The sequence below is a fragment of the Oreochromis aureus genome, linkage group 3 (assembly GCF_013358895.1).
Source record: "Oreochromis aureus strain Israel breed Guangdong linkage group 3, ZZ_aureus, whole genome shotgun sequence".
Taxonomy (NCBI): Eukaryota; Metazoa; Chordata; class Actinopteri; order Cichliformes; family Cichlidae; genus Oreochromis; species Oreochromis aureus.
The window spans coordinates 21,355,543-21,382,679 of NC_052944.1; the positions used below are offsets into that span (position 1 = coordinate 21,355,543).

The 27,137-nt window shown below is 42.5% G+C and overlaps 1 protein-coding gene across 1 annotated transcript; it reads left to right on the forward strand.

Moving 5' to 3' along the window:
- The first annotated feature begins 4,089 nt into the window (after positions 1–4,089).
- acap1 (ArfGAP with coiled-coil, ankyrin repeat and PH domains 1) lies at positions 4,090–27,063 on the forward strand. The gene is made up of 23 exons (XM_031753151.2): positions 4,090–4,970; positions 7,523–7,580; positions 10,473–10,592; positions 10,899–10,952; positions 11,119–11,177; positions 12,653–12,836; positions 13,069–13,113; positions 13,206–13,301; positions 15,525–15,599; positions 16,537–16,649; positions 16,776–16,827; positions 16,935–17,035; positions 17,214–17,325; positions 17,427–17,638; positions 17,731–17,800; positions 17,999–18,093; positions 21,207–21,394; positions 21,503–21,553; positions 21,651–21,829; positions 22,316–22,425; positions 24,783–24,893; positions 24,974–25,035; positions 26,353–27,063. Exons 1-23 carry the CDS (start codon positions 4,918–4,920, stop codon positions 26,448–26,450), a joined length of 2,298 nt encoding a protein of 765 aa, XP_031609011.1. The 5' UTR covers positions 4,090–4,917; the 3' UTR covers positions 26,451–27,063.
- The last annotated feature ends 74 nt before the right edge of the window (positions 27,064–27,137 follow it).

The following is a 27,137-nucleotide window of genomic DNA, read 5'->3' on the forward strand; positions in this document are numbered from 1 at the left end:
TTCAGCATGCCATCAAGTTTGGCAAAGGCCTGATAACAAGACATTCATTTGATTCAGGTGTGTTGGAACAAGGATGAATCTAAAAGCTGCAGGACGGTAGCTCTCGAGGACTAGGATTGGGCACCCCTGGTCTACAGGGATTAAATTGGTGCAGATTTTCTATCGAGACTATGATATATCCCATATCATACTAAGTCTGTCTCACTTGGAGATGGGTCAAAATAGATTTGCAGTTTTTAACACAGCTTAAATGTGTTTTTCAGTCGTTCAGAAAACGTCATGCAGTTACCTCGTGTACTTAAGAAAGTTTGGGAAAAGTGCCAAATGTTGACCCACCCCATGTATGAAGGTCTGTAATTAGAGAACATTACAGAAAATCATGAGATGCATCAATACCATCATCTGTATTTACACCTTGCCAGTGTCCTATCCACATTGGCCTAAATGCTTTGATTTTTTTTTTTTTTAACTTAATCTCATGAAAAGTGCTTTACCTGAGATTCTCGTGTAGCTATAAGAAGGGCCTGGCAGAAAAAATAGATAATTAAACATTACTAAATCAAATCTTATGAAACAAAGATAGAGATGGTTGTAACCAGACATTAAGCATCCCTCTACAACTTGGTGGTGTCTGCAGTTTTGCCTTTTATTTAAGTTGGTTGTATCTTATTTGTGTTTTATCAACCGATATAGACATACATTTTTACTTTATTATAAATAGCCACAATAGAATAAAGCCCTCCAACAAAAAGTGTGCTCCTAGTACGCTTTCTTTTCAGGAGAGTGCCGTTTCGCGCTTTACTTTGAAAACCCTGCCGGATGTGACCCCGTTTATTCTGACTGGTTTGGCTCTTGGAGAGATGCTGAGGGGATCTCCTGTCAAAGACAAACAAGAACCTGTCGAGTCGCCAAGTTTACTTCGCACAAAACGGTTTTATTTCTCCTTCCGAAGCGACCGTCTGTCGCTACGTGCCGTCTGTGCCGCGTTATCAGTGTGCGCTATTTACGTACACGCCCCCGTTTACTGGCGCAGGACTTGCACTTTGCTTCTGCTGCCCGCTCTAGCAAAGGGGCCATGATGTTTTTAAGGGCTTAGATACGTAAAGTTGAGAAGCTAAAATTACTATTTAATCCCTTATAGTTGTCAATTGTGTAAAAAACACATGCAGTTTTCTGTACCCGCCTTTATACGTTTTTACATATATATATACATATATATATGTGCCATAGTTGGCATGGGAATTTTAGTGAAGGGCCTACTTTGAAACGTTAAGGCTGGTACACTTCTGAAATCACTTCACTGTTTATTTTGATGAAGCAACTTGGCAACAACACACCTAACTACGCCCTTTCCGTGTCGCCTGAGAAAATACATGTGAGAATCACATCATTTCCCACTGAAACAGGAACAGTCTGGACACCGAAGGCGTCACTCTGCTGTGATCCTCCGACACCCAGATCTTTTAGGGAATAAGGGAAAACGAGAACAGTGACGTGAAAGCAAGAGAAGAAAGAAAAACATCAGTACAGTTATGTTGTTGACTGATGAGATAGGCGAGCCTGCAATGATTGTTTCTGTCAGAAGGGGGAGCCACACACAGGATCAGATAGATAAATAGAGTATTTTTGTGCATATCGACACGGTGGTATGATGGAGGTAGACAGAAGAGCCCTATGAGCCGCTGTAATTACACCTCCACGCAAAGTAGTCAACCACAGGCTTTATACTGTCTGACTACAAACCTGACTACACAAGTTTGTGGCAATGATAACGAAGCAAAGATTGCTTATTTAATGTTGGCCAATAGTTTGTTGTGCCGGTTTGTGAAATGTATGGAAGCCCAACTCTGCCAGGACAAAAACATAAAAAGTATAACTTTTTATGTTTTTGTGTTGTAACTTGAACTTGTTAGATAATAAGCGATAATTTACGCTTAAGATCATTTTTAACCCTATTAATTTAGATTTTTTTTTTTACTACGTATTTAAATATTTTTAAGTACTATGCCATATGATTTACTCTTTATTTTCTACCATCATTCTAACATAGAAAGCCTCAGTCAGCTGTACAGTACTTACTCATGTTTTTTGAGTTAGCCATTCTTTTGAAGTACTATCGAGATCTTTAGTGAGTAGGTTTTTTGTCTTTTTTATTTAAGCAGGGATTGTACGAGTCCGATAACGTCCACTAGGGTACCAGTGAGATAAAGCTCATCATCAGATGGTCCATGTGTACATCCACATACCTGCCTGATTTTTGGGATTGTGCAGACTTATCCAAGGAGAATTTACATGACAATGTAGCAACTGTCCATGCAACCAGGCGGCAGACTTCATAAAGTATAACAGGAACAGTCATCAGATGTCTAACTGTCCACAGCCGAGTATAACCGAGTCTTTAGTTGCCTCCTTTTGACCCAGGAAGTCACGGATTTTCTTTGTATTTCATGAATTTTCACCTTGGAAGTGTGACATTTCACATATTTTAACTTCTATTTTTACTTTTATCATGTTAATTGCATTGTATTTAGATTTTTGTTGCTGTAATCTTTATATTCTATCATATTCTCAATTTTTATTTTGTATCACAAAAGTTTTTCCACCTTTTCTGGGTTGCACAGTTTTGCACTGTATGTCATATGTTGTATGACAACTGAGAGACAAGTGTACTGTATGCCTGAGCAGAGCCAGCTAGAGGTATCGTTGGGTCTTAAGCAGAATTTGATTTTGGGCCCCCAGCTAAACCCAACATCTAACATCCATCTCAGCACCATCAATATTAGCTATATATTGTTCATGCTTGATTGTTTGAACATTGTTATTCTGAGACTTAACAACATGTTACTGGCAAAATCAGTGAGCAACTGAGTGAAGGCTAGTGTGTGCTATAGCTTTGTATCACATTATGTGCATGCAGTCAGTGGTGATTCGAGTGTGTTGCAGCCTTATGCAAATATCCACAGGGAGGTCCCTGCAGGCGTCACTCATGACCGCTGTGTTTAACTCGGTCACATAACATCAGATGGACACAGTAGGCTGCTCTGCTAGCTAAGAAAACAAACTTAAATACTAAAGTAAATAGTAGAAATAATTTAACGTCAGTGACATTTTGGTTATTTAAGTTTTTGTCCCTCACAGTTCAGTTCACATTCATTATTTAGTGTTATATTCAGTTGTTATTATCTGCTGACTTTTTTCTCACTTCTCTTGCTCTTGTTCTTCTTTCTTTTTTCATTCCCAGAAGGTTAACGCCTCGTTTTTGTTGAGTGCCGTTCATTGTTATCATTAGGTTTGTTTAAACAGAATCAAACTATTTGCCACTTATCACTCGGCTATACTCAATTACAGCTGGCAATGGCGGAGTAGTCATTCCTGTTATACTTCTTTGAAGTCCGCAGCCTAGGCACATGTGTAGTCAGTGCATTGTAATGCAAAATCTCTGCAGATAAGTGCACGTGCTGTGACCATGCTCACTTCGTCTGTCATTGCAAACTTTGCACATTCCCTCTGCTGTAGTTTGAAATTTGTCAGCACATGAGTGTCCCCCGCTAACTAGTTGCCCACCTTCCCTGGTGGCAAGTAGTAGCTCTGCACATAGCAGCTAACCTGGTGCCCTTATTGTTATAATGATATTTCTCCTGCTTCCCTATGAATAATGAATCCGCCTATTTGATTTGGATCTGTCACTATTCCTAGCAAAATGCTATCAGTTTTATTTTTGGCCTTACATCTGTGTTGTTGTATAGTGAGTAGTGGACTACATTTCTAACCTAATATTACCTGTAGTTACACTCTATCGGCTGTGGGTGCAGGGTAAAAAAGAAAGGGACTTTGGATTTATGTAGACAATGTGTGCAAATTTTTTTTAAATAGTTTTATTACAGCCATTTAGACACATTAAAAATCAAAACAACGCCTACATATTTAAACACAGAATGTCGAACCTCTTGTTCTTCCGCCACTTTTTCATTGCTATTAATAGGTTCATTATTTTCTTGGCATGAATGAACTTCCATAGAGGGATCTGTTGGCAGCGGGTGGTTATAGGGGAGTTTCTTTACACCTCAGCAAAAATCATAACAGACAAGGTTGTCAGACAAGTATACACACCCAGTCTAACTGCATGTGAAGCTCACTGTTTCACTGTAACTGAAAAGTAGAACACAAACAACTAAGGGAGAAACTGAGGGGGGTGAAACTACACGGCGCGGCCTGCTGTAGCCGGTGTGGATGTTAAACGTTAGTGTCAGATTATAAGTCCTTCAGCTCGGCGTTTTTTCATATGATGCAACCTGGCAGTGTATGTCTCTTATTATGTGCAGCTTCCTACTTCAAAACCATAATTTGCCATGAGTAACAAACCCGGAAATAGTGGGACGTGACATGGGGGGTGGACCTCTTCTGAGACAGAGAGAGAGGCAGAGAGACAGGCAGAGTACTAGACTCAGCACCCCCGGGGAGTCCTGATTCACAGACTGCCATCGGATTTTATTTGAAATCCTCTGGGATCCATAAAGACACTCTGGCCCTCTGCTGGAACTCCTCCCGTGGCTTTGCGCATCTTCTGCGCCGGACTGTGCGTTTTTCCTTTTTTTTTAATCTGCCGCATAAGATGGTAATGACGCGACTAACATCCCCTCAGTTCATTCAGTGCTGACAAGTTCTCTTCCGACGCGAATGTGCGACAGATCGGGCGAAAAAGAAAGAAACCCGGAGAGGAAAACAAGTCCTACACGAGAGCGAAAACACCCAGCAGCGAGAACAATGATCCGGGCTGCCGATGTGGAGCGTTAAAACGAGTGGGGGGAAAAAAGAGAGTTAGTTTTTGTCTTTGCCAGGCTGCCGGGCACCTCCAGCTGAAAGCCAGGAGTCACATACATACACGAAGTGTCACGAGGGTTGGTGTCAACGCGAAGGATGACGGTGAAACTGGACTTTGAGGAGGGTTTGAAGGACTCCCCACGCTTCAGGTAAGAGTTTCACCTGTACCTTTGTTAGTCATGCTGATGTCACCAGTGAAAAGCTGGCTTTGCTCCAGCTCCAGCAGGAGATTATGGATTAAAGGCTGATTCGTGTTTCCCTAGTAACACATTTATGCATCTGCCGGTGTTGCTGTTCACTCTTCTGTCAGAGAGTTTGAGCTGCTCGGGTCAAAAGTCACTGAAAGCTACGAGGACATTGTGCAGGCCTGCAGGGCTGTGGGGGGCTGATCTGCTGCTCTGAGGTGCTTTCCCACGTCTCACCGAGACCACAGAAAACCTGTACTAGCCACGGACATTCAAACATTGCCACGAAACTCCTTCCAGTGGAAAATATCAGCAGTGCTATCACTGATGGCTTGGTTTTCCAAACTTCAGTTGCAGCTTTGATGCTTCCTCTTCCTGATAGTTGTCGAGATCAACCCACCTCCACTCTCAGAGAGATCACACTAATTTTTTAAAGAATCGAAATTTTAATTCAGGCCGGGTCACTGCAGCCCCTGCTGCGTGTCAGCAAAGCGGAGCATGATCGGTTTCCTTTCAACATCAGCACATCTGGTGCAATCGAAAGGGAAGTGTTTCTGAGTTGCTTTTGCAAGTGGCTCAAGAGAGAGCTTGGCACAACTTTGGGTGTGCCTTGACAGTTTCTGGCACCTCGCCTGAGTCACAGTGGCTGCCTCAGCCAGCTGATTTGGCATACCTCAGTCTTTCTCTCTCGCCCATCTTGAATTTATGGTGCTCACACAGCAGTGGAAAGTTTGACTTGTGGCAGCAGACGTGGTGAGGTCTCGTGTCAGGCTGCGAGCAGGGTGAAGGAGGGAGGAGGAGGTGCTGCAGCCGCCAAATACACAGACAGGGTTAATCGCACACATATACACGGAAAGATGGATGGACAATACAGAGGGCAAAAAAAATGAGGGGAAATAAAGTGCTCTGACAGCTTGGGACACATATCAAATGTGGTACCTTCTGGTTACTAGGTAACAGCGGGGTGGGAGGGCGACAGGAAGTGAAGCGAGATGTGCTGAGGTGATCAACAGGAGACAGGAAGCATGTTTTCTGTGGGGAGAACCACGGCGGAAACACAGCTTAAGCTCTGTCTTAATTTGCTTTCTTAGCCTCCGTCTCTCTTGCAAGGAGACATGAAGAAGATAAAAAGGATGTGCTTCTTTTTAATCGAGGGCTCCTTCACTCTCCTCCACAGTGGCCTCTCTCCTTTAGACCTTTTTCTTTCTTTTTTAAAAAAACAACCCTTTTCTTCCCTTCTCTCCTAGCTTGACATGTCATTTGGTCGTGTTTCAAGAGCACATGACCTCAGACTTTGATTCAAACCTCGCCGCACTAACAAACACAAACAGTTACTGTCTGTCCCGGGCCTCCTCTCCTCTCCCCACTCAGACGCGCCTCTTTTTTTTCTTTCTCTGTCTCTCTGTTTCTCTCTGTATCTCTGTACTGTTGGTGGAAGGCAGCGGAAACCACATGGTTTAGCTTTTGGTATGAGAAGACACGACAGGCAGAAAGAGATCGAAAGAAAGTGTCACGACAAAAAAAACAAGAAAAAGAAGAAGGCCTTAAAAAAAAGACCAGCCCTGAAGAGGATTTCTGAGGAGCTTTTGTCTCAGAGATGTTCGAGTCCGCATCCTGAACCCAGAAAACAAAATGTAATCAATTACACGCACACTGGAGGTTTTCTTTGCAGTCATGTGGACCTACATAAACTTCTGATGGCTGGAGCGTCCCCTAAGCTCCATTCAAACCCACAGGAATGCACTTCAAACTCTGCCGAAGGTCACAGAGATTCTAAAAATACCCAAAGCTTCATGCTTAATTACAGCTAAATGAGTGTAAAACAAGATGCCCGGGGCTTGAAATAGCGGCGGCCGTGAAATATGTGGAGTAATTCTGTCAGCGTAACGAGGCTCTAGCTGCACAATATTAAGACAACAAAAAAAATACTCTTTCCTGTTTGCGATTCCGACTGTTCCTGCACACTGTGACGGTGACACGTTGACATCCACTGCTTTTAAAGGCATGGAAATGCTGGGGAGTCATATGCATCATCTCAGTGGAAATAAAGCACATGAATAAAAATGTTAAGCATGAATTATTTGGTTTATAAGCATGCAGAGCAAATGAGAAATGGAGAAATAAAGCTGTCCATGAAGGTATCAAGCTTGCACCACAGAAGCGCATCGTGTTGCAGTGGTTATGTTTTAATGTTAAGCAATAAAATGTGCAAGAATCCATCCATTCATTTTCTTAACTGCTTATTCAGATCAGGGTTTGCAGGAGGGGGAGGGGTGGTGGTGGCTATCCCAGCCAATCACGGGGCAGGTGGATTGATGTTTGCAGAAATGTGTAAAGAAATGAAACATTTAGTCTGTAAAACATCAGAAAGATGTTTTATTCTAGTTTATAATGTGCAAAAAAAAAAAAAAGAAAGCAGTTTTTGAGAGGATAGAGCTGATAAATGACTTTAAAATGAAGGGTTTTCGCCCCGTATATTGAAAAATCCATGACCCCTGGAATTTTCTCTTTTCCAGAGCTGAGATCGAAGACGTCCAGAATGACGTGAGCGAACTCGAGACACGGTTGGAGAAGGTAAGACACCTCCAGATGCTTTTGAAATAGCACCGCTGTGAGTCACCGCTCCACTTCAAAAAGTTAAAATGTTCCCGTAGACGCGCACACACAAACACACAAGCGCACAAACGGAGAAGAGGCGTCACGTGGCGGTGGACAGTGGCAGCGAAGTCAGTGGTGGGTGTTGGTGGTTGGAGCGTTTTTCACCTGCCGGCGAGCAGGAAGTGCCTGCAGGTGCTGCTTCCCCATCATATTGTCCTGCTTCAGAGAGAACTGCACTTTGTTCTGCTTCGCCGTGCCGACCTATATTCCCTGTTGCGTGCTCACGCTGTAAAAATCTACAGTTTCAGATCTATTCATCTGATAGACGTCAGTCACATGCTGCGTTTCTGTTCCCCGATGATACCGAATAAGCACAAATCAAAGTGACTTACTACTATGTTGTTAGTTATTCTGCAAGCTCAGGTTCTCACATGTTACATGTTACCATTTTTAAATACAAAAACAAACACACTCACTTTGCCTGTAAAGTGTCATGAAGGTGACTGATTTCAGTTGAGCAGGTGAGGGGGTGGAGAGACTTCAGTAAGGTGGGCTGACTGCGTTCGTGCTGTTTTTAAGTCACAGCGGCCACAGACGTTTCTGACATTACTGTTCAAGTAAGAAACAGAAAGAAACCTTTCCCAGCATGCGTGAGATGTTTTCCATGAGATTAGGTTTAAGGAAGTATCACATGTTTGTTTTTTTCTGTCCCGGTGCCATTTCACATGCTGCTACAGGTCTGAGCCACATAACGATAAAAAAGGATTTTGGGACAAAGTTCTTCTTCTTCTTTGACAGACACTGCACGCTATATTTTTCAGTTATCTGACTACACCAGAAGAAGTCATCAGATAATCCACTGTACGAGTAATACCACAGTCTCAAAAAAGAGGGTGCTTAGAGATAAACGTTGCTGGAGTACAAATCAAACTTAATATTCTATATAAAGGTCTGATTGTAAGTATTCGTTATGTAAGTGAAGTATGGATTTAATGCTGCATGGAGCTCATTTGTAATCTGTAGCAGTGTAGAGTGATGTGTAATCTGTGTGTTTTGTATGCAAATTAGCCACTATGCGTTTTTTTTTTTTTTCAACAATTTTAGAAGTTCATTGAGTTCAGGACTGAAGCGTGTGGATTCAGCTTCACGTCTTCGCTGTGTTCAGAGGTGCTTTTGCTCAGAGAAATGCAGATAAATTAACTGAGATTTGCACAAAAAAGTCGGACAGCGTGTCCTATGATGCCACTGCAGTAATATCTAAGCTCAGGTGGTGTGTGTGCTTACATAATGAGTCACTGACATGTAACATAAAATCACAGGGATTTAATATTAATGTTTCAGCCCTGAAAATCCATTACAGGTTAGGTTTTGCAATGTGCCAAAATGTTTTCTGAGACTCCTCAGATGTCACTGGTGGTTTAAATGTGACGCAAATGAAACTAAAGATTTCTCCCAACACGTCTTTTAAATTATTGTATCGAATTAGATATTTGCAGATGTAATAAAGGTCATGAGCTGTTGAACACGCTGGGGAAGGGAGGAGCTCCCCACAGGGTTTAAGTCCTTTTTGCTGAACGCTTGTGGTTACGAGCAGCACTTACGAGACAGGCAGCTAAAAAAGAGGAAAGCCATAAAGTCACTGAATTGGCTTGAAAACCACCTAAAGCTTCAAGCTGTAAGTGAGTGGAGCATGCTGAAGTGGTGAAGCGGTGGGTTTTATTGCTTGATAAATGGAGCTTTTAATGGGTAAGAAAATAAAATTTGTATGCAATTTCTTGTTTTTGAACTTCAAAGGGTGCTCACAGAGGCCAGAGGAAAGGTCTAATCAACAAAAAAGTGGAATTGACTGTGAGGGTGGACGTTGGGTACAGGCCTTATCTTTTCAAGGCAGAAGCTCAGTTTATATCTGACCTTTAATTAAAAACAAAATTCATGTAATTTGCTTTTATTTAAAAAGCACAATTCACAACACATAGAGATCCTCCACTTTCCTGGCCTCTAAGTAGCTTTAAAGCAAGTTTTCCTGGCATGACACAGTTTGTGCTGTGTCAGTCTCAATCCTGCTGTTTGTTTCCACCAATGAAATTTTTATCTTTTTTATTTTTATTTTTTACCAGAAAGAGCTGATTTTGAGTTTCAAGTTGGCAAAAACTTGAAACTATCTTAAAATTTCAACATCCTTGGAAGTTTTAGTCTCTAAGTCAAAATTTAGATAATAACCTGAATTTTTGACTCATAGATGGAAAATTTCTTTTTCCAGTGGCAGAAACAGCCTCTCATATTTTCCAGGAGCAGACTATCAAGAAGCTGTTTCAGCAAAAATAAGACAAAAACAACACTGCTTTTTATTATTTAGCCAGCTAGCCAAATTAGCTATACGCTAGCAAAAAGAGAAGAAGAAAAAAAGCTAACTTTAACAGCTAAAAGAGCCTCATATAGTCCTCGTATGGTGGTGGAGACCAAAATGGAGTTAAAAGAGAAACAAACATAGTGCTTACACGAAGTGGTCGACCGCTCTTTGTTCAGTATGACTCAAAATATGCGACTGAGCTCATACACTTGGCAGGAAAGTATTTACAGAAGTCAAGCTGCTTTCTGAGTACCATTTTATAGGACCACAAGTCTTTTTGTAACTGCAACTACAGCTATCGCCATCTGGTGGCGATATGAAGGTTTGAGACACTTCCGGCATGTTTTATACTTATTCTCTCAGGTCTCCAGTACAGCTACTGAGCAACCAGACTTAAAATCTGTGAACAAGGTTATACTCAGCATGAATGCAGATTATGTTAAACTAACGTTTGTTGCCTGCTGTTACATTGTTCAGGAGATCATTTAATCTTCGTGTTGCTTATTTGTGTCATCCAGCTAGTGAAACAGTGCCAGGCCATGCTGGAGGCCGGCAAAGCCTACTGTCAGACCAGCAAGAGCTTCGTCAACGGCCTCCGGGAGCTCGGACACCAGTGCTCCGGGGACAAGATGATGGCGGTGAGCAGAGCACGCTGGCATGCCAATCATCAGAGGGTTATTTGTGCACTAGTGTTGTCTTATGTAATGTTTCTTCTGTTCAGATTGTGTCAGATTTACTTCATCATTTGATAAATGCGCCATCTGACTGTCACATTTTGAAGATCTGTGCGCTTTTTCTGAGACTAAACAAACCAGAGTTTAGGTTCTCAAAGTGGCCGGAAGCTGTAAATAAAGATGGCGGTTATGAATCGATGAATGAAAACATTAAAATGCATTAATGACTTGATGGGTTTCAGAGTCTAATCTAAGATTTGTGCCCTGCAGGACTGCTTGGAGAAATTTTCCAAAAAGCTGAATGTCATTTTTGAGGCACAGGGGGTGAGTTTGTTATTCACAGTCTCTGACTTCTCTTTTTCAGTGCCGATGCTTATCAGCTGCAGTATGTGGTCAAGTACGGCTGCAGCACGCCGCTGAACATAGTACATTTGACATTTAATATGTTATGTGCGCTCACTAGACGATATTTGTCTTTGTCTCCTTTTAGGAAGTGATTGAGACCACGCAGAAGTCAGTGAGGGCGAAGCTGCAAAGCTTTGTGAAAGAGTGAGTGAGCCGCTTCGGTGGCCCCACCTGTGTGTTTGATCTAAGGCTTTAAGTTTCTGAGCTTCTGTCCCACCAGCACCAGCATACACTTCATACATACGTACATTTTCCTTAGATACAGTCATTCCCCTGCATGTGTGCCTGTCATAATCGTTCTGCTTCTCCTCATAGTTTGTCTTGTGGTCTGCTCCCATTAGTGGAAATAACTTGGTAGATTAGATAAGAGAGGTATTTGCCATAGCGTCACATGGTAAACAGTTATGCACAAAAGCTATGGTGAAAAAGAAGGAAAGAAAGAACAATAAATGTGCCGGTGATTAAAAAATGTTTTATATCGCGTGCATGTGACTTAGCAGCATCCAATAACTTGCTTGCTGCTTTTGCATTAAAACTGATGTGGTGGTACGGATATGACTTATTTTACCTTCCACAGCAGTCTCAATGTGCAAACACCGAACACTTATGAAAGGTCAAACTACAGTGCTGTCAAAGGTCTTAAGCCACCTCTCATTTCTTTATATTTTGCTTGGAATATGGGGAATAGGTGCAGCGATTTATTGCAAACATACATGAAATTCAGTATATAAGGCAAAAACCAGAGTTTGCAAGTCAATCTTTGGTGTGACCACCTTTATTCTTCAGCACAGCCTGAACTCTGAGGCAGCTTTCTTTACATTTTTATAAGAAGTCTTCAGGAATAGTTCTCCAGACTTGTTGAAGGACTTTCAAAGCTCTTCTTTGGATGTTTCTGCCTTTAGAAGATCCCACACTGCTTCAGTAGTGTTGAGGTCAGGGCTCTGGGGAGGCCAATCCATGACTGATAGTGTTCCATCGTGTGTTTTTTCTATCCAGGTGTGCATTTATTGCATTGGCAGAGTGTTTGGGATCATTGCCATGCTGATAAATGAAGCTGTTTTCAAGCAGATGCTTTCCAGATGTTATTGCATGGTGGATAAAAATCTGATGGGACTTTTCTGTGTACTTAATTGCATCAATTTTGATGCAACACAACTTAATGCAGTGGCAAACCATGACAGTTTTCACTGTGTTTTACAAATAGTGTTAGATAGAATCAATTAAATAAATGGGAACAAAGTTGTGTTTTTGTGACAGGCTGCTAACAACAAAGTGTCTAAAGATACCATATAAAGTTGTTTCTTTGCCAATTTGTCTAACACTGGTTCATCCCTTGAGTTAGGTGCATTTTTATTGCTTGAATGACTCATAGGTTAGTGTCAAGGGGCTTAATGAATGAGGAAATGTCAGGTACAGAGACTGGGCTGAAAAGGAGTGGAAAAGCCCCCAGAAGAATTTTTGAAAGACCTTCAGAAAGCCCGGAGAACTGTTGCTCAAGAGCACTATAATACAAAACTACTAGAACATTTGCAGGAAATATGTACGGAAAAAAGGATGGCTCAAGATTTTTGCACAGCACAGTGCTTTTTCCCTTCTTACCTTCGTCTCCTGTTCTGCAGAGATGTTCGTCGTTTTAAGGACAGACGAAAAGAGTTTGAAAAGAGCAGCGAAGCCCTGGAGGGGGCGCTGTCAAGGAATGCTCAGGCTCCACGCGGGAAGCAGCACGAAGTGGAGGAGGCGAGTAACGCCCTGCTCAACGCGCGCAAGGCCTTCAGGTCTGAGGCTTTGGACTACGTGCTGGAGGTGAGGAAAGATGAGTGCAGAGAGGCTCACACAGGCTTCACTTTAACTCAGACTGCTAGGTTGGAACAACGGCCTGGAGCAGCAGCACAGTGGATGATAACAGGCCTGCCTCTGGGCTTCTGTCCAGACTTGTGGTTGTGGCTTCTGGCTGGACAGTATCTGTTTTGGTCATGAAAATATGGAAGTCTCTCTAACCATTGCTTCCTGCTTTTTCTTTTTCTTTTTTTTTCAGATTAATGTCATTGAGGCCAAGAAGAAGACAGATATTTTGCTGGCAGTGAGTTATTTTTTTTACGTGTTTGTGTCCATTTTTAAATGCATACTCTATCTTCAGACGTTTCTCACTGGCTTTGTGTTGCTTCCTGTCAGATGTTGTCGCTGATGGATGCCCAAGCCCAGTTCTTCCTGCAGGGTCACCAGTCTCTGTCAGAACTGGACGAGTATCGACAAAAGCTGAATGAAGAGGTAACTCTTTCTGTTTTGTTACATCTCTGTTTCGGTTAAAATAAAATTTTGTGACTGAAACCATCTGTGCATGAGTCATAAATAACTAGCAGCAGGACAGGAAAAAGATATGCTCAATGTGAGAAAAATGTGTTCATACTTGTGATTGTGTAGAATAGAAACCTTACTTGTGATCCTGCTGTGTGTGTGTGTGTGTGTGTGTGTGTGTGTGTGTGTGTGTGTTCCTTTCTACATTCAAGGGAATAACAACAAATGATAAGTTAAAAAAATTAGACAAGGAGGCAAAGCTGGCAGGAAAGCTGAGGTTTTTATGAATAATTAAAAGAGATGGACACACTGGCATAGCATCAAAGGAAGGTGAACACAACAAAACTAGAAGCTGGTAACTAAACAAAAGAGTAAGCATAGAAGGGTTAAAGGAGCCAAACAAAACAGCCTCCTCTCCACTGAGCTCCTGGAGCACGCCTCTCTCTGGCTAAACTGGAGTCAGCTGCCAAGAGCGAGCAACACGCACACACACACACACACACACACACACACACACACACACACACACACACACACACACACACACACACACACACACACACACACACAGGCCTCCATAGACTGTATGTAAAAGATGGAAATAGTCACTTCTGATATCCTGCACTAGTTGGTCTTTTTAGACCAGAAGTGTCCATATTTGGTCTAGTAAAATTACACAATTTTAAGGATTAATCTTCATTATTGTATTAAATCTTAACCTACTCTACAGTTGTTGAAGGAGGAAATCAGGTTGTGTTTTTCAGAGTGTTTTTCTTGCATTAGAATGGGCTTTTTCTAGGGACTCACAGTAAGCATGATTGGGCCACATGTATAGACAAAGTGTTGCTGTCGAGTTGATTAGTCAGTGGTGATAAACTGGTGCAGTGTACATTGTCTGCATGCTAAAAAGAGAGAAGCCAACCAAAAGCTGGTGAACAACGCAGGCCTGAAACACCCAGAAAAGCCTTGCAGATGATTTATGAGGCAGGAAATGGATTACAAATGTTTGTTCTGGCTTAGGGATACACAAGATGTTGCTAAGACATTTTGAATGAAACAATCGTGTTTGTGGACCACAGGCGTCATGGTATGATGCTTTTGGCCAAAATGCTGTTTGGATTAACTCTGTCCAGCTAGGAACTGGCATTTTTTTGGGGTGGGGCAGTGGAGTCACAAGGTGACATCACACTTTCATCGTGACAGGAAAAAGTGAGCAACAACAGGAAATATTTCACATGTCTGTGTGTGTGCGCGCGCCTTCCTGCTCATTTGCAGAGGAAACCGTAAAATCTTTTCTGCACCGTCAACCTTGAGCAGAGGCAGCATTGCTGCTAAGTGTTTTTGGTACAATAAAAAGAGTTTCAAACAGGAAGTAAATTGTGAACACGTTCACTGACCGGATCAAACCACAGAAAAGCGCTTCCTGTTTGAACAGGAAATGATGAGAATGAGCAAGAGCAGAGGAGAGAGTGAAATAGGGAGAGGATGATGCTCTAAGCAGGCTCTGTGCAGGAGAGACCACCCATGTTGTTTTTTTGGTTTGGCGCAGGATACACGGCAGAAGTTCAGCACTTCCTAGTTCCTGTTTGCACAAGAGTGCGCAGGAGTGATAACCCACCGCGAAGCTGCCGATCTGTCTGAGTTTCTGAAAGAACTAAATGTGTCGGAGATGAAAATTAAAGGAGAAAGCTCTTCTTCATTACATTTAATGAAAAGACCATGCAGGTTTTACAGTTTTAAACGGTTCTCACAAACTGTTTTGGGCTTTGTTTTTTAAAATTTGCGATGTTCTGTAAATAAAGGAAAAAATAAAGTGATCGGTGAGAGATGCTGAAAAACAGTTGTTGTGGGGGTTTTTGTACTAGTTTAGCGACCTGAATAAAAGTGGTGCAAATCTGAAGGCTGGTAAAAATGTTGATGTTCTGAATAATCTCAGTTTCACTGGTAAATAGGCTGGTGCTTTCATAGCACCTTGCTACTCACTTTCTATGCATAAACAATTTCTGACATTCAGTTAGAAACTGTTTGCTTCAGTGTGTTGCCCAAGGGTATTTCGGCACAGTGACAGGAGGGGACGGTGATCGAACCACTCTCCTTTCAGTTTGTGTTTAACCTGGTAGAGCTGGACAGTGAGCTGAAAGTATAAAAATATGAATCCAGGTTTAATAACCGCTGTGTCGTGTTGTGTTTTGACAGCACAAACAGTTTGTCCTCGACTGTGCCAGAGAAAAGAGGGACATGGAGCAAAGACACGCAGCAGTCAAGAAAAAGGTAATACAATTACAAACGTTCACAACCAAAAGGGGCATCACGGGTATTGTAGGCACTAGGTTTTAACAAGACGGAGACAGTGGAATAACGAAAACGGCATTTCTGGTGCTGTCACATTTGTTTTTACACGATGTAGCTGCGTTTTCATCTGTTATTTTAATCTCTTGTTAGGTGGTTGCTAGACAACACGATGACATAACAGTATATGATGCACAATGAAAGTTGCAAAAATAAAATTTAAATGTTAGTGTTGTGAAGTTAAAATGACGCAATGCTTTAATAAAGATGCTTAAATACAACAAATTAGTCATTTTAGGCAGTTGGTAGGTGGTTGCTAGGCAACATAATAACACTATAAATGTAATATAGATAAAAAGATAAAAAGCTCAAGGGAACTAAGATGTACCTGTATGCTAGGTTTGGTTGCTAAGCTGCTGATTGTGCAGACAGATGTGTATTTCAGTAAAATATGCTCTGCTCACTGGAGGCCAGCAGGACTTTGGCATCTTCTGTGAAGGATTCAGTGCTAATGGCCTTTTTCTGGCCCCAACAAAGTGATGTACTATGAGACTAAAGCATATTGGTGCAAATATAACAAATCTAACATGGGCAAAGATGCAACTTGCCGGATCAGGTTAGGCCTGGATGTCAGCCTAAAAGTGGCCCACATTTGAATGGCATCGATTATAGCATGGTTGCTTTATTTGCGTCATTCCCGGATGAAATGCAACACCGCTATTGATAACTTTTGGCCAAGATGTTGCAAACGGGGGGACCACCCAGAGAATAATCATTCAACATGGTACGTCAGATCTGTACCGCACCAATTACTTCTATATTACATTACTTTTTGTAAATACAATTAAAGCTGTGGGGAGAAAAAAAAGACCTTGAACCAGATGACACAATGTGATTTTAATTTCTTAAATATTTCAAGGACATGTCTTATGATGACTCCATTATGGACTTTAATGGTGACGCAGCTAATGGGATCGCGATGGAGGGCTATCTTTACAAGAGGGCCAGCAACGCCTTCAAAACCTGGAGCAGGTACAACTTTACTGTGTCCTTTTCCTCTCATGAACCTCACTTTGAGAAATCCGATGTCCACCGTGCGTTTGCTTGTCCAGCAGTGAATGAAAACAGCTAAAAAGCCAAACTCTTTCTCCACCTCAGGCGCTGGTTTTCAATTCAGAAGAATCAGCTGGTGTATCAGAAGAAATTCAAGGTAAGTTGCAAATAACCGTCGCAGCTGTTCGCTTAGGGTCACGAGCACATTGGAAACACGAATTTGCACGTATGCAACCTGACCATCACGGTTTGTCCATCTTTTAGGACCAGCCTACAGTCGTGGTGGAGGACTTGCGTCTTTGCACAGTCAAACCCAGCTTTGATAATGAGAGGCGGTTTTGCTTTGAAGTGGTTTCCCCATCAAAGTGAGTGCACTTCATGCACACCTGCGTGTCTGTTCCAGTAATGGTGTTGAAGTCACATTAGCATCACATGTGTGTTAAAGCGTCCTGCAGACCGCCGAGGTGTTAGTTTCTTGCTTCTCGAGTGTTAAATGGTCACTGTTGTGTGACTTTGGGTGCATGTGTGCGTGTGTTTGCGTAGGTGCTGTTTGCTGCAGGCAGACTCAGAAAGGCAGCAGCAAGCATGGATCAGCGCCGTCCAAAACAGCATCGCCTCAGCCTTTCAGGAGCGCCGAGAGGACACGCTCAGCCCAGTGAGAACACACACACCACACACACACACACACATTATCTTCAACGTGCACTTTCCAGTGGGAGTTAAATGCTCGCCATTCCCGTGTGTCTCTGTTATCAGAGACAGCGCTGCAGCTCGGTGTCTACAAGCAGCCTGGGAGGAGGAGGAGGTGGAGGAGGTGTGGATCAGGAGAATGAGGGCTGCAAAGCACTGGAGGAGGTTCAGGCAATCCCGGGGAACAGACAGTGCTGCGACTGCGGAGAGCCGGGTCCTGACTGGGCCTCCATTAACCTGGGCATCACACTTTGTATCGTCTGCTCGGGAATACACAGGTAAACACACACACACACACACACACACACACACACACACACACACACATTTGGCTTCCACTGTGTGCTTTAATGGTTTCCTTCCCTGGCAGGAGCCTGGGAGTCCATTTCTCCAAAGTACGCTCCCTCACCCTCGACTCCTGGGAGCCCGAGCTTATTAAGGTAATTTAAAATTTTAAAGCTGCAGCGGCTCCACCTCCCTGTGGCCTATTGTGAAAAAGTTCCTGAGAAAATTATGATTGCGCAATGGATTATGCAACCGTTTTCTTTATATAAGCCAAAACAAAATTTAAAAAAAAATCGAAATTCGAAATTCGAAAGAAATTAGTACTTAATCTGGTTTATTTGTTCTTGTTTTAGTTGATGTGTGAGTTGGGGAACACAGTTATCAACAGGATCTATGAAGCTCGGATTGATGAGATCACCATCAAGAAGCCCAATCCCTCCAGTCCCAGGTACGCCTAATCAATCCAGTCCAACGTGCAGACATTCTGGTGCATTCAGCTGATTTTTCCACGTGCAGATGTGTCACAGGAAGTCTCCTGAGATATTAAAAATTAATATTTAATATCCTCTGTAGTCCTGAGGGAGCGCTGTGTAGTCAGACAGTTATTCTTGTTGGCTATCTTGCTTTGGGACTCAAGGCTTCATGATGCGTGCAAGAGAAAATGCATCAGAACCATAGACTGTATATAAAAGATGGCATGAAAAACCAGGTTTACAAACGTCTGCTTTAAAGGTTTCATTTTAGCATCACTGCCAGTTGCTATCTTGTTTTTTTGGAGCCCAGAGTGACCAGATTTGGAAGAGAAATTAGAGTGCTATGTTATCCGCTACTGCTAACTAGCTTAATGCAGTGCATCGATAGAGTACCTGTTCCACCTTTCTTATGACAAGAGGCCGGTTCATCTCAGAAGCATGCACAGAGACAGATTTATGCAAATTAGCGCTGGCATGAAAACAAAATATTAAAATTTCATTCAAAAACTAGAGAACATTCCTCTGGACAGACTTTTGACAGATTATTGATTTAAAAAGGGTCTTAAAGCCACAAATACCACAAACATAGTTGAGACGTCCAGTTCAGTGGCTTAGATTAGCTGAAGCTGAATTAGTGGCACGCACCTGTACCCATACAACTCAAAGAATTAATTTAGTGTAAACAGGAGAATTGTGAAATAATCACCCTGTACAGTTGGCATCAACTTCGAAATGCACTTTAAACAGTTTTAAGTGACATATTTATGTCTGCTGTAAAACTTAGAATTTTGGTCGGCCAAGTTTTTGGGTCCTTTGGCTTCAGTTTCAAGCCTCTGAGTTTCTGCTTGATTGGACGGGGATGCTACCGAGTATGAAAAGTGTGAGCATATAGCAGGAAATGTTGAAATGTCTAAGGTTTCTGTCAAAATCAAGTTATTTCTGCCTTTTCATGCTTTAGTTTTGAGCACAGTGGAATGGTTTACACATTAGCTTATCAAACAAAAGGTCCCTGATTAGGATCCAGGCCGGCACACGAATGTGCCCGAATCAAACATGTGGACCTACCTGCTGTGGCGAACACTTGTGACAAGGGAGCAGCTGAAAGTAGCTACTTTGTGTTTCTTAACTCTGTGGACCAGTAGAAAATTACTGGTGTTCCTCCTTTAAGTTTGCAGCTAGGCGATGATTATATTGCCAAAACAAGACTGATGATTGGGTAAATATTAGCAGTAGAGGAAGTAGACCATAGATGTCAGGAGCTAATGATAGTTGGTTGATACCAAAGGCAAAACAAATCAGCTGCAACTGAATTAAATATATTCTTTCATGAATCGTGTTGGTGTTTTATTTTATGCGTTTGCCTGTTTGCAATTCAGACGACTCCTCCAGATGGGAGAATATTGCATACATCTATTGCAATCCTCTCTCTGTTCAAGCGTCATTCGTTAATTGGTTCATGCAACATCAGTATTGATGCAGCTGCAAAGAAAAATAAACAGGAACATGCTCTTCATCTCCTTCAGCTGCCACATTAACATTACTAACAATTCTGCTTGCGCACGCTTTATTTTTACAATGACTGATCACTAACTCGCTACAGATCTGAGTGGGAGTGGACTGACGCCACTGCTTCACCGAGCATTTTTATTTATATGCTGAATTATAAAAAGGTGCTCTCCATTGAGATCTTCATAGTTTATGGATAACTTTATCAGCAGCCTACGACCCATCTCAGACTTTTTTTTTTCTTTTTCTTTTTTGCTTCCTCTCGTCTGCGTTTTGTCACGACAGACAGGAACTGCCGCAGGTACATGAAACAGATGGTTAACTCTCTAACTGAAGTGTTGTCCGGAAACTTGTAGTGAGGCTGCAAGCTTCAGATACGGTCAAAGGGAAGTACAGCCTCTTTTAACTCTTAAGGTTTGGGTATCAGGACGTAATAACAGTGATCCAGGCTTTACCAAGTTATAAAATGAAACCCATGAAATATTACACCGTGTTAAACTAATTACACCTCATGATTCAGCAGCTTGTAGATTCACCTTTAGCAGCAATAACTTGAAGTTATCGTTTCCTGTGTGGCTTTATCAGTCTCTCACATCACTATAGAGGAATTTTGACCAGCTCTTCACAGCGTTGCTTTAGTTCTTTGAGGTTTGCGGGCATTTATTTATTCACAGCTCTCTAAAGGTCCTACCTCAGCTTTTGAGTCAGGTTGAGGTCTGGACTCTGACAGGGCCTTTGCAGCATCTTTAATCTTTTTTTTTTTTCCCTACATTCTGTTGCAGAATTTCTGCTGTGCTTGAGATCATTGTCATGTTGCACGAACCAGTTTAGTTTTAGCTGTCAGACAGATGCCATTTAACTGTAGAATACTTCAAAAACTAGCATACTTTGGTGTGCAGATGTGTTCATAGTTGACTCAGTGACCGCGAGGTTCCCAGGACCTGTGGGTGCAAAATAAGCCCAAATTGTCACCCCTCCTCCACCGTGGAGTTGGTTTGAGGTGTTTGTGCCAGCATGCTGTTTAGTTGCTCTGGATTGTGAAAGTCTGATCTACTCTGATTTGGTTAGTCTTAGTCAAACATCCTATTTGAGGCCTACACTTACACTTGTGTATCGTCTTACTCACCTTAAAAGGATGGAGTTCAAATTATTTGTAAATGGTCTTATAGCCTCAGACTGATGGACAGCAACAGTTGCTTCTGTAAGATTATTGCTGATGTGTCTTGTCCTCTAACTGTAACAATGCTAGTTGTGTGCATACTTACATTATACCAATCAATGGTCAACTGTGAGTCTGTAAATGCCTAAAAACTAACTTTACTTCAGAAAGTAGGCACACAAACATTCCCAAATTTAAATGAATGCATTACTTCATTCAGTGCCTCAGAAACTTGTTAAATTATTTTCTCACAGCTTCAAGTAGAGAAGTGAAACTGAGCTTAAGAAAAGCCAGAAACACACTGGTGGACACGGCCCTGCATGTGGCCTTCTTCTGTTTTAACTCTCCGTAGGTGTGAGAGAAGCGTATCCTCCATCGCTCGCTCTTATTCTTTCTCATTTCCTGATACTTTCTGATCCTCAGAGGAGACAAGGAGTCGTGGATTCGATCAAAGTATGTTGAAAAGAAGTTTATCCATAAGCTGCCTGAGACTGGCAGGAATCCCCCGCTGAGGCGATCCAGCGGCAGGAGAAACCGAGCGACCACACAGATCGCGCAGAGACCGCCGCTCAAGCCCAAACCAAACAGAGCCACTCTGCCTCGGGTCACAGGTAAAGCAGCGAGTCGCCCCTGCTGATGTCAAACAGGAAGGCGTACTTCGATAACGCTAAGGGCCTGGTGGGCTGAATCAGTAATCACGACTGTCGTTCTCTCTTTAGGGTTAAGCCCCAGTGACCTTGTCCAGAGGAACAATTCAGGCTTCCACGGAGGTGAGATAAAACCCCAACAAAACACAGATCCACCAAAAAACTGCTTGTACAGCTTTAGGGAAGAATTACACAACATTACATCTGTTTAATCTTTCAGATAATGAAGAGGAAGAGGAGGAGGATCTCAGCCACCTCCACCCGGGGGCGCTGCTGTACCGCTCGGCAGCCCTGCAGAACTTCCCCGTCATGGCCGACGCGTTGGCCCACGGAGCCGACGTCAACTGGGTCAACATGAACGATGAGTCAAGCACGCCGCTGATACAGGCTGTCTCCGTGGTGAGAAGGACGCTCAGTCGATCATTAGAGTTTGAATCTTAAGATTTCTGTGACCTCTGGAAATGGATGGAGGTGATAACGAAATCTCTCTGTTGTCCTGTTTGTGGACACCAGTCTTGGTTGAGCAGCCTTTGCTTAAGTACAGCTAAACCCTTGTAGAGAACAAAAGAGGGATGGTACGGCCGGATTGTAATCTCTGAGACTGAGCTTACCTTTGAAACAGGTCCCGAAATATTTGCTGTCATGTGGTAGTCAATGGGTTCCTGCTTTCTCTGGTCAAAATGTCCTTCCCACTAAAAATAAAGTATCTCTTAACTGCCACGAGCACATTTGCATGTGGATTTGCATGCAAATGTGTGTTAAACCGTTAGGATACTGTGGCGTTTTTATCCTTAACCTGCCTTTTACTCACGCTGTGTCACACAAGGTGCTATTGGTAAAGGTTTAGAGGGTGTGTGAGCTCACTCGTTCTCCTGTTTCGGTCAGAACGCCCTGGCAGCCTGTGAGTTCCTGCTGCAAAACGGCGCCAACGTCAACCAGGCGGACAGCAACGGCAGAGGACCGCTGCACCACGCCACCATCCTGGGCCACACGGGGTAGGACAAACACAGATACTGTGGCATGTGCCCTGTTTCAGTGAAAAAAAAAATAGCCTCATACCAAGATAACAAACCTGACCTTAAACCTGCAGTCCCTCCAGTTGCCAGCAGGGGGCAACTCCACCATTTGCAGTCTGATTATGTAGAAGTCAATGAAAAAATGTCCCGACCGCTCATGATTCCAGTAAAGAGTTTCCTGATGGGTTTATGGGCTCAATTGGTGGTTTCAAGTCTTATTTAACACAACATGATGTTCTTTCTGTAAATGATGGTCCCATTTAGAGTATAATAGGTGGTAGAGCGGGGTAGATTTAAGGTGGGTGGCTGACAAGTCTTCACCATATGAGTGTGCGCTGTTCCTCGATGTCTGGTGTTGAAGAAATGCCTTCAGATCCAGTTTTCCTGTGAGGGTGTGTTTACCAAAGTATGGTGAGATTACCAACCCAGAAAGGGGGCCTGAGGCAGTAAGATGACTCTGAACCACTGGAAAATCATAGCATAGCATTTATAATAATAAACCAGAGGACAGCAGGGAACAATCAGTGGGGGGTATGGTTTACATGTAAGTGTTAAACAGAGACAAAAGGTCTAACACCGAGGGCCGGGAAGACAGCAATGGGGAGGCAAGATCATAAACTAAGACTAGCTAGAAATTGAGAAAAGTTTAGCTCTGGATGTTTACCTCCCACACCACCCTGCCAGCAGTTCTTTTATTTCCATAGTTTTTTGAAGTCGTCAAGTGTCAGTGACTTTCTGTAGTCTCTTATTGTACTTTGTGGGTGCAGTTTAAGGGCCTCGTCATGGTTCTCATGGCGTCTGTTGCCGGATGGAGCTAACGTCCAAATAATGTGGCACAACCAGTCTGCGGGCCGCTCTTGCATGTGCTGTTGTTGACCTGTCAGCCATCCGTGAAGAGGAGTGAAGTTTTACAATAAGCTGAAGTGAAACCGAGTGTTAAAAACAATCAAAAGTGCCCACTGCGGCCACTGCCTGTGCCTTATGCTGGATTTTTTAGCTTTCATCTTAATTCGCACTTCTCGTGTTCCCCGTGAACTCCACTGTTGCATCCTTCCCTTTTCTAGTCAGCGTCTCCACCAAACAGCATTTGACCTACTCACAGTAAAGCTGCGTGTCGTCGGGTTTATGGAAGAGTAAACAGTTTGCGTAGGTTGAGTACTTCTCTCTGTAGGCAGACACCTACTCAAATAGAGCTACCATAAATCAAGAGTAAGGGTCAAAAGCACCAGGAGGTAGACAACTCTCTACAACAAGACGTCAAATATGACCAAAAAAACAAAGTCAAGGATTCGGAATGTCCATTTTTGTGTATAAACTTGAAGATATACACAGAACTATTTAAACTAATAACAAGGCTAGTGTGACTCATTATGCCAACAATACCTGCCGGTGGTGAGTAAAGTGGAAAATGAGTCACAGTGAAACATAAAAGTTTATTCTTAAGAGCGACGTGTTAGTTGGACATAATTGATATTAACTGGTCTCAACGTAAAACTGTAGCTTTTTTCCTTTTTTTTGCAGCAACATTTTTAGTAACACTTTATAATACGGCCCGTACTATATATTGTTTCCTTAACTTTAAGTATCTGTTTATTTGTTTGCAATAATACATTGAAATTCAAGAAATAACATGATTCAGATACATTCATGACAACACTTCTTCACAATTGTTCAGAACTCATAGTTCCAAGAATTGAACCCACATGAATCTAATACAGAAATAAACCCATGAACTAATAGTCCCCGTTGTGCTTTCCATCAAAAGCATGAACTGATGACTCTGTGCATTAGAAAGCTATCGTTTAATCCCCGAGGTTCAGGTTTCAGGCTGCTCCAAACGTCACGAGCGGACATCCCCAATGCGGCTATCCCTCAGAGGGGCAGCCAATCAGAAAAAAGTCAGCATAAAGGGAGGCTACAAGGGGAATGGGGAAAGTGATTGTTTGAGAATTAACAAGAGTTTGATAATTCTGTTTGTTTTTATTGTTTTAACTATTTATTTTTATTGGTTCTCTTGCACGCGCCTTAGGGCTTGGAAAAACGTACATGCAGTTTGTCCAATTTCCTGTAAGATATTCCTGAGAATATTACTGTGACACTGTGGTTTTTACTGTGAGATGTGTTTAATGTTGATTGGATATGAAAGTGGACCTGTAGAGACAGAAAACGAGAAGAGAAACTACACTAAACTCCAGAAACTTTGGTTGGGAAAGTCAGTTTAAACTCCAGTCCCTTCACTTGAGTTCCTTAAATGCTCAGGTTCTTGGAAATGCTTGGACATAGTATTGATTTCCAGGCTATAGTCTCTCATGTGCTCTCTCTTCTCCGTTTCTCAGGTTGGTTTGTCTGTTTTTGAAGCGAGGGGCTGACTACAACGCCCGAGACAAGAACCAGAAGGACCCGATAACTATCGCCGTGGATAACGCCAATGCAGACATCGTCACTTTGTAAGTGTTTGACTCTGAAAGAAAACACGTGAGCCACGTTAGCAGCGGCGGGTTCGCTTAATCGATCTTCTGTCTTTCAGGTTGCGGATTGCCAAAATGAACAAGGAGATGCGGGAGATGGATGGAGCATTCGGCCAACCAGGTCATTCAGAGGGGCAGGGATCAGGGGGTGGAGTGGGCGGGACTGGAGGTGGGCTGGCCAATACTAGAAAGAGTCTTCAGGCTATAAAGAATCATATAAGTGGATGGGCTATGGGGATTCAAAATGACAAACTGGGCTAAAAAATATTTTTTTTAAACCAAGCATGCCTTACCGTGCATGAGTTTATAGATGAAAAATAAAAAAAACAAGCTCTAACTTAGATTTTTTAAAAGAATCCTGTGAGAGAAGATAGAGCTGGAACAGAGGGTACGACGGGTGGAAGCTGTTCTCCTGAGGTGGTCACACGCACTTTGAATTGTTAATGCACATCATGCTGCACTTTGAAACCCACAAAGCATCCGAACACTCTGTCAACACAGACCTACATGTGGGCGTCTTCAATACTAAACCGTTCTTTAAGCGAACTTAAAGAAGCTGTGTATAGAGTAGACCTTGGTCAGGCCTATTTTCAGTGTATTTAGGATATTTTCTGTCTGTACAGTGTGCTGACTTGTGTATTTGTGACTGTGTTTCTCATTCCAGTTTATGTAAGCTAAATTCAGGGTTGGGTTTTGGTTCTCAAGGACAATTTTCTCCCACTGTTCTGTGAACGGTGACTCAGTTTAAGCTTCGACACTGTTGGATTTGACCTCTTTTGTACTTAACTGAGCGCTCTGCCGCAGCCCCTCGAGCTTGAGGTTAACAGTGGGTTTTGTTTGCATTTTTTGTGCCATTTGGCTCTTTTTCAAGCTGCAAAGACCATTCCTTTGTGATTGTCTTCTGGGTCCGTTTAAGGGCTTCTTGATAACTTTATACTTTAGTCTCCTGTGTCCGGTTTTCAGTCATGCGGGAATAGGGGAAAAAAGGAAAAAAGAAAAGAAAAACAAGTTGTGTTTGTCTGCTTGAAAGAACTGCTGGTCAGTATTTGACGTGCTGTGCTTTGTCTGTTGTTGTTGTCTGTGTTGTATGCACTCGTGTGCCTTTGCCTTCTGCCCTCTGAGACGTCCGGCTGGTCTCAACTGCTTGTGCAGTGTGCGCCACCTACAGCAAACTAAGAGGTAAAGTGCATGTGCATGCCATTACGTGTGTTTATGTGTTCAGTTGCATGTGTCTTGCTTTAGGGCTACAGCTCTAAATGTGTCCAGGAAATAGTTGGTGTGCAATTAACAGTGTAGCTTTTGATGAAACGATGGCTGCGGCACATTAAAGTACGGGTGCTTTCAGAAAGCAAGGACGGCACTAACGTGGGTTCTTTAAGGTTTTGAATATTCCCGAAAGCTTTTGAGGCTCACGTCTTCTTCTCTGGTCTTTTTTTAGGTGATGAAACCTACCAGGACATTTTCAGAGACTTTTCCCACATGGCCTCGAACAACCCAGAGAAGCTCAAACGCCGCAGTGCTGACCCCAAGTCTTAACCAGCTGCCTCTCCACCACCTCATTCCACAGTGCAGCACCACATACTTTCAGGCACATATAGAAAAGATTCATCTTTCAGGCATGCAGACGCACTCGCTCTCTCTCTCTCTCTCTCTCTGGCTACCTGCCACGTGTTCGGTCACAGCTCAGCTGGTGTTGACTTCAGAGGGAACGAACGCTCCGAACAGTGAATTCTTTGTGCGAGCACGTCAGAGCAGAACAATCGTGTCCAAGTGGAAACACTGGAACAGCTTTATGAGACCAGCGTGAGGTGTCTGTAGCAGAGGGTAGCACCATTACTCTGCCAAAAGTTTTCTAATTAAAACCAGTAAATCTGTTTTTTATTTCTTTTTTTTTTTCCTTCTTTTTGTAAGCGAAAAGGGGCTGTTTTTTTAGGTTTTGCGATTTCTACTGACTCGTTACATGAAACTAAGAAAAAAAAATATTTGTAGGAAATTGTTGTAAAAAGTTGCATTTTATTTCTACCGTCTTGCGAGGAACTGGAGTATTTGCAGATTTTTAAATTTGGGACTTTGTGTTCATGTTTTGTCTAAATTATGTGAGGTACATTCAATTTGTATTCAGATCAAATAAAAGAAAAATTCAGACTCGTGTTTCAGTTTTAACTTTTTGAACTGAAGCGGTAATAAGTTCTTATTTGAAAGAACTCATCCTATTAGAGGAGC